The following is an 8,225-nucleotide window of genomic DNA, read 5'->3' as shown; positions in this document are numbered from 1 at the left end:
CTACCGTCGTTGCGGGACGCAGGGTCCCCGCGGTCGCGCGCGCGCCGCCCCCGCCGGGCACGCGCACCGGAAGGAGCCGCTCGTGTTGACGCAGCGCTCGAGGGGGCAGCGCCGGCCCCGCCCCCCCCGCTCGCGGCACTCGTCGATGTCTGGGGGGGGCGGAGGGGGCGGGGTCAGGGGGCTCGGAGGCCCCGCCCCCAGCCCCGGAGGCCCCGCCCCCAGCCCGGCGGGACCCCCCGGCCCGGTGCCCCCCCGGCCCGGTGCCCCCCCCCGGTGTCCCGGTGCCCCCCCCGTCCCAATCCCTCCCGGTCCCGCCCGCCCGTCCCCCTCGTCCCGATCCTGGTCCCTCTCGGTCCCGGTGTCCCCCGATCCCCCCCGTTCCGGTCCCGGTCCCGGTTCCGGTCACGGTGCCCACCCAGGCAGCGCGTGCGGGTCGGGCTGGTACCCGGTCCCGGGCCCTCCCCCCGTTCCCTGTCCCCGCGATCCCGGTTCGGGTCCCGGTCCCGGTCCCTGTCCCTCTCCCCGTTCCCTGTTCCGCCCCGGTCCCAGTTTGGGTCCTGGTTCCAGTCCCGATTAAAGTCCCGGTCTGGTTCCGGTCCGGTACACACCCAGGCAGCGCATGCGGGTCGGGCTGGTACCCGGTCCCTGTCCCACCCCCCCGGTCCCGGTTCGGGTCCTGCTCGCGGTCCCGGTCCCTCCCCCCGTTCCCTGTCCCCTCCCCGGTCCCAGTCCCGGTTCGGATCCCAGTCCCGGTCCCGGTTCGGATCCCGGTCCCGGTCCCGGTTCCGGTTCCGGTTCCGGTCCGGTACCCACCCAGGCAGCGCGTCCGGGTCGGGTCCGGTTGGTACCCGGGGGGGCAGTCGCAGCCGCCCCCCCCGCGGGTCCCGAAGGGCCGGAGGCAGCGACCGCCGGGACAGGGACACTCGGAGCTGTCCTCCTCGGAGCTGTCCTCCCCTGGGGACATGGGGACATGGGGACATTGGGGACAGGGACACTCGGAGCTGTCCTCCTCGGAGCTGTCCTCCCCTGGGGACATGGGGACATGGGGACATTGGGGACATTGGGGACATTGGGGACAAGGACACTCGGAGCTGTCCTCCTCGGAGCTGTCCTCCCCTGGGGACATGGGGACATTGGGGACATGGGGACATTGGGGACAGGGACACTCGGAGCTGTCCTCCTCGGAGCTGTCCTCCCCTGGGGACACGGGGACATTGGGGACATGGGGACATTGGGGACATGGGGACATGGGGACATTGGGGACATTGGGGACAGGGACACTCGGAGCTGTCCTCCTCGGAGCTGTCCTCCCCTGGGGACATGGGGACATGGGGACATTGGGGACATGGGGACATGGGGACATTGGGGACATTGGGGACAGGGACACTCGGAGCTGTCCTCCTCGGAGCTGTCCTCCCCTGGGGACATTGGGGACATGGGGACATTGGGGACATTGGGGACATTGGGGACATTGGGGACAGGGACACTCGGAGCTGTCCTCCTCGGAGCTGTCCTCCCCTGGGGACATGGGGACATTGGGGACATTGGGGACATTGGGGACAGGGACACTCGGAGCTGTCCTCCTCGGAGCTGTCCTCCCCTGGGGACATGGGGACATGGGGACATGGGGACATTGGGGACATTGGGGACAGGGACACTCGGAGCTGTCCTCCTCGGAGCTGTCCTCCCCTGGGGACATGGGGACATTGGGGACATTGGGGACATTGGGGACATGGGGACATTGGGGACATGGGGACATGGGGGACAGGGACACTCGGAGCTGTCCTCCTCGGAGCTGTCCTCCCCTGGGGACATTGGGGACATTGGGGACATGGGGACATTGGGGACATTGGGGACATTGGGGACATTGGGGACAGGGACACTCGGAGCTGTCCTCCTCGGAGCTGTCCTCCCCTGGGGACATGGGGACATTGGGGACATGGGGACATTGGGGACATTGGGGACATGGGGACAGGGACACTCGGAGCTGTCCTCCTCGGAGCTGTCCTCCCCTGGGGACATTGGGGACATGGGGACATGGGGACATTGGGGACATTGGGGACATTGGGGACAGGGACACTCGGAGCTGTCCTCCTCGGAGCTGTCCTCCCCTGGGGACATGGGGACATGGGGACATGGGGACATGGGGACATTGGGGACAGGGACACTCGGAGCTGTCCTCCTCGGAGCTGTCCTCCCCTGGGGACATTGGGGACATGGGGACATGGGGACATGGGGACATTGGGGACATTGGGGACAGGGACACTCGGAGCTGTCCTCCTCGGAGCTGTCCTCCCCTGGGGACATGGGGACATTGGGGACATTGGGACATGGGGACATTGGGACACTGGGGACAGGGACACTCGGAGCTGTCCTCCTCGGAGCTGTCCTCCCCTGGGGACATGGGGACATTGGGGACATTGGGACATGGGGACATTGGGACACTGGGACAGGGACACTCGGAGCTGTCCTCCTCGGAGCTGTCCTCCCCTGGGGACATTGGGGACATGGGGACATGGGGACATTGGGGACATTGGGGACATTGGGACATGGGGACATTGGGACACTGGGGACAGGGACACTCGGAGCTGTCCTCCTCGGAGCTGTCCTCCCCTGGGGACATGGGGACATGGGGGACATGGGACATGGGGACATTGGGGACATGGGGACATTGGGGACAGGGACACTCGGAGCTGTCCTCCTCGGAGCTGTCCTCCCCTGGGGACATGGGGACATTGGGGACATGGAGGGGACACGAAGGGGACATGGTGGGACATGGGGGCACCCTCCAGCCTGGGTGTCCCCGGGGGGGGGGATGTCCCCAAAGTGGCGGTTTGGGGTCCCCGGGATGGGGGGGGGGTCCCCATAGAGGGGATGGGGGGGTCCGGGGGGGGGTTCCTGGGGGATTCCCAGGGGGGGTTCCCGGGGGGGGGTTCCCGGGGGGGCCCCGGGGGGGCAGGTCCAGGGGGGTCCCCGGGGGGGGGTGTTGGGGGTTCCCGGGGGTGTCCCGGGGGGTCCTAGGGGGGATTCCCGGGGGGTTCCCGGGGGGGTTCCCGAGGGGGGGTCCCGGGGGGACAGGTCCAGGGGGGTTCCCGGGGGGGTCCCGGGGGGGGTTCCCGGGGGGTTCCCGGGGGGGGTTCCCGGGGGGGTCCCGGGGGGAGGGGCTCTCACCTCTCCGCGGCGCCCCCAGCCCCAGCGGACTCACGTCCCAGAATGCATTGCTCTCGCTGGGGGAGGAGCCGCACGGCTGCCCTGGGGGGGGGGGCACAGGGTGAGCGACCCCCCCCCAGCCCCACGGGACCCCCCATGACCCTATGGGACCCCCCATAACCCTTGGCCCGACCCTGGCCCCACGGGCCCCCCATGGCCTCCCCATGCCCCATAGCCCCCCATAACCCCCTATAGCCCCATAGCCCCCATAGCCCCTATAGACCCCCCGGCCCATAGCCCCCACAGCCCCCACAGCCCCCGGAATCCCCCATAATCCCCCAGCCCCCCGAGCCCCCCCATAACCCCCATAGCCCCCCATAACCCCCCAGCCCCCCATATCCCCCATATCCCCCATAGCCCCATATCCCCCATAACCCCATAACCCCCCCATATCCCCCCTATCCCCCATATCCCCCCTATCCCCCCATATCCCCCCTATCCCCCCCGTCCCCCCCAGCCCCCCCGGTACCGGGCGCGCGGGGGGGGCAGGGCCGGCAGAGCAGCCCCCACCCGGCCCCCCCCCGGCGGCAGCAGCAGTCGTCGAAGGGGAGGGGGCGGCCGGGGAGGGGGAGCCGCAGAGCCCGTCGTCCCCGCGGCGGGACCAGCAGACGTCACGGGTGCGATCTGAACCGGGATAACGTGGGATAATGTGGGATAATGTGGGATAATGTGGGATAATGTGGGAGAACATGGGGAGAACATGGGGAGAACATGGGGATAACGTGGGATAACGTGGGGATAACGTGGGGATAACGTGGGGATTGCATGGGGAGGGGGGAGCCGCAGAGCCCGTCGTCCCGCGGCGGGACCAGCACACGTCACGGGTGCGATCTGAACGGGATAGCACGGATAATGTGGGATAACGGCGTGGGATAACATGGGGAGAACATGGGGATAACATGGGGATTGCACGGGGAGGGGGGAGCCGCAGAGCCCGTCGTCCCCGCGGCGGGACCAGCACACGTCACGGGTGCGATCTGAACCGGGATAGCACGGGATGGCACGGGATAATGTGGGATAATGTGGGGAGAACATGGGGATAACGTGGGATAACGTGGGATAACACGGGATAACGTGGGGATTGCACAGGAGCGGGGAGCCGCAGAGCCCGTCGTCCCCGCGGCGGGACCAGCAAACGTCACGGGTGCGATCTGAACGGGATGGCACGGGATGGCACGGGATAGCACGGGATAACGTGGGATAACGCGGGATAACATGGGTAGAACATGGGGATTGCATGGGGAGAACATGGGGATTGCATGGGGAGAACATGGGGATTGCACGCGGATTGCACAGGGATGCATAGGGATTGCACGGGGAATGCACAGGGATTGCACAGGGATGCACAGGAATTTCACGGGAATTGCCCAGGAATTTCACAGGAATTTCACGGGAATTGCACAGGAATTGCACAGGAATTTCACCGGAATTTCACGGGAATTGCACAGGGATTGTACAGGAATTGCCCAGTGATGCACAGGAATTGCACAGGAATTTCACGGGAATTGCACAGGAATTTCATGGGAATTGCACGGGAATTGCACACGGATCCCACAGGAATTTCACGGGAATTGCACACGGATCGCACAGGGATTGCCCAGTGATGCACAGGAATTTCACAGGAATTTCACGGGAATTGCCCGGGAATTGCACACGGATCGCACGGGGATTCCCCGGGGTCCCCCCCGGCCCCCCCCCCGCTCACCGGGCTCGGGCGGCGCCAGGCAGCGCTTGTGGGCGGGGTCGTAGACGGCGGGGGCGGGGCAGGTGCACACGAAGGAGCCCCGCGTGTTCTCGCAGCGCCCGTGGGGGCAGTTGGACTCGTCCAGGCACTCGTCCACGTCTGGGGGGCGGCAGGCGGAGCGCCCCATAGCGCCCCATAGCGCCCCATAGCGACCCATAGAGACCCATAGCGACCCATAGCGCCCCATAGCGACCCCCGCGCCCCATAGCGCCCCATAGCGCCCCATAGCGCCCCATAGCGACCCATAGAGACCCATAGCGACCCCGCGCCCCATAGCGACCCATAGCGACCCATAGAGACCCATAGAGACCCCGCGCCCCATAGAGACCCCTGTGCCCCATAGCGACCCCCGCGCCCCATAGAGACCCATAGCGACCCCTGTGCCCCATAGCGCCCCATAGCGCCCCATAGCGCCCCATAGCGACCCATAGCGACCCCGCGCCCCATAGCGCCCCATAGCGCCCCATAGCGCCCCATAGCGCCCCATAGAGACCCATAGAGACCCATAGCGACCCCCGCGCCCCATAGCGCCCCATAGCGCCCCATAGAGACCCATAGCGCCCCATAGCGACCCATAGCGACACCTGTGCCCCATAGCGCCCCATAGCGCCCCATAGCAACCCATAGCGCCCCATAGCGACCCATAGCGCCCCATAGCGCCCCATAGCGACCCCCGCGCCCCATAGAGACCCATAGAGACCCATAGAGACCCATAGCGCCCCATAGAGACCCATAGCGACCCATAGCGACCCCGCGCCCCATAGAGACCCATAGCAACCCATAGCGACCCATAGCGCCCCATAGCGACCCCCGCGCCCCATAGCGCCCCATAGCGACCCCGCACCCCATAGCGACACCTGTGCCCCATAGCGACCCATAGCGACCCCAGTGCCCCATAGCGACACCTGTGCCCCATAGCGCCCCATAGCGACCCCACGCCCCATAGAGACCCATAGCGACCCTGTGCCCCATAGAGACCCCTGTGCCCCATAGCGCCCCATAGCGCCCCATAGCGACCCCTGTGCCCCATAGAGACCCCTGTGCCCCATAGCGCCCCATAGCAACCCCTGTGCCCCATAGAGACCCCGCACCCCATAGCGACCCTGTGCCCCATAGCAACCCATAGCGCCCCAATAGCGACCCCGGTGCCCCATAGCGACCCCGCGCTCCATAGAGACCCTGGTGCCCCATAGAGCCCCCCACGCCCCTAGAACCCCCCCGGGCCCCATAGAGCCCCCCAGTGCCCCATAGAGCCCCCTGCACCCCATAGAGCCCCCCCGTGCCCCATAGAGCCCCCCGCGACCCATAGAGACCCCTGTGCCCCCATAGCACCCCCTGTGCCCCATTGCACCCACGGGACCCTATAGCACCCACCTGCACCCCATAACACCTGCCTGCACCCCACAGCATCCCCCTGTGCCCCATAGCACTCACCTGCACCCCATAGCGCCCATAGCATCCCCCTGCATCCCATAGCACCTGCCTGCGCCCCATAGCACCCCATAGCACCCACAGCACCCATAGCCCCCATGGCGCACCCAGGCACTGCAGCAGGCGCCCGTCGTAGTCGTAGCCCTGCTTGCAGTAGCACTGGGTGCCCCCCATGCCCGCTGCGCCCCATAGCACCCATGGGACCCCATAGCACCCCATAGCACCCCATAGCACCCCATAGCACCCACGGGACCCCATAGCTCCCCATGGCACCCATAGCACCTATGGGACCCCATAGCACCCATAGCGCCCCATAGCACCCATAGCACCTATGGGACCCCATAGCACCCCATAGCACCCCATATCGCCCCATAGCCCCCATGGGACCCATGGCGCACCCAGGCACTGCAGCAGGCGCCCGTCGTAGTCGTAGCCCTGCTTGCAGTAGCACTCGTAGCCCGGCTGGGTGTTCACGCACTTCCCGTCCTTGCAGATCTCGTCCCCAAACAGGCTGCACTCGTCGATGTCTGTGGGGACACGGGGACATGGGGACGTGGGGACGTGGGGACATGGGGACATGGGACATGGGGACAGGGGGACATGGGGATGTGGGGACATGGGGACACAGGGACACGGGGACATGGGGACATGGGGATGTGGTACATGGGGACAGGGGGACATGGGGACATGGGACATGGGGACAGGGGGACATGGGGATGTGGGGACATGGGGATGTGGGGACACGAGGACACAGTGACACGGTGACACAGGATACACTGTGCAGCGTGGGCAGGGACATGGGGACATGGTGACACGGTGACACAGTGACACGGGGACACAGTGACACAGGGACATGGGACGCACCGTGCAGCGCCGGCAGGGACATGGGGACATGGGCACACAGTGACACAGTGACACGGTGACACGGTGACAAGGGGACACGGGGACAAGGGGACACGGGGACATGGGGACACGGGGACACGGGGACACGGCACGCACCGTGCAGCGCCGGCAGGGACGTGGGGACACGGTGACACAGTGACACGGTGACAAGGGGACATGGGGACACAGTGACAAGGTGACACGGGGACACGGTGGCACAGTGACACGGTGACAAGGGGACACAGTGACACAGTGACACGTCACCCACCCTGCAGCACCGGCAGGCCGAACTCCCGCGCTCCCGGCTCCAGGATGAAGCCCTTCCCGTCGGGACAGAGCGCCAGGAACTCGGCTGGGGGGGGGACACCTGATGTGGGGGCCACGGGCAGGGGGTGCGCGGGACCCCCGGCACCCATGGGACCCCCGGGACCCCCAGGACCCCCCAGGATCCCCCCAGGACCCACGGGACCCCCGGGACCCCCCGGGACCCCCCCAGGATCCCCCCAGGACCCATGGGACCCCCCAGCACCCATGGGAGCCCCAGAACCCCCGGGACCCCCCCAGGACCCATGGGACCCCCGGCACCCATGGGACCCCCGGGACCCCCGGGACCCCCCCAGGACGCCCCCAGGACCCACGGGACCCCCCAGCACCCATGGGACCCCCGGCACCCATGGGACCCCCGGGACCCCCGGGACCCCCCCAGGACGCCCCCAGGACCCACAGGACCCCCCAGCACCCATGGGACCCCCGGGACCCCCCCAGGACCCATGGGAGCCCCGGGACCCCCCCAGGACCCCCCCAGGACCCATGGGACCCCCGGGACCTATGGGACCCCCCGGGACCTATGGGACCTCCAGGACCCCTGGGACCCCCCAGGACCCCCCCAGGACCCATGGGACCCCCAGGACCCCCCCAGGACCCCACCCAGCACCCATGGGACCCCCCCCCAGCCCCG

At 67.8% G+C, this 8,225-nt stretch overlaps 1 protein-coding gene across 1 annotated transcript in view; it reads right to left on the bottom strand.

The window, feature by feature from the left end:
• The window catches only part of LOC148590535 (latent-transforming growth factor beta-binding protein 3-like), a 28,024-nt gene continuing 19,799 nt past the window's right edge, over positions 1–8,225 (bottom strand). Inside the window, 8 exon segments of the mRNA XM_088538943.1 lie at positions 1–149; positions 814–954; positions 3,172–3,252; positions 3,680–3,781; positions 3,784–3,834; positions 4,916–5,053; positions 6,784–6,912; positions 7,536–7,619. Of these exon segments, the coding sequence (XP_088395069.1) occupies positions 1–149; positions 814–954; positions 3,172–3,252; positions 3,680–3,781; positions 3,784–3,834; positions 4,916–5,053; positions 6,784–6,912; positions 7,536–7,619 (875 nt within the window).

The sequence above is a fragment of the Tinamus guttatus genome, unplaced genomic scaffold (assembly GCF_059628265.1).
Source record: "Tinamus guttatus ecotype Peru unplaced genomic scaffold, ASM5962826v1 Tinamus_guttatus_pri_ptg001276l, whole genome shotgun sequence".
Classification (NCBI taxonomy): Eukaryota; Metazoa; Chordata; class Aves; order Tinamiformes; family Tinamidae; genus Tinamus; species Tinamus guttatus.
This window is presented reverse-complemented; position numbering and strand designations above follow the sequence as displayed.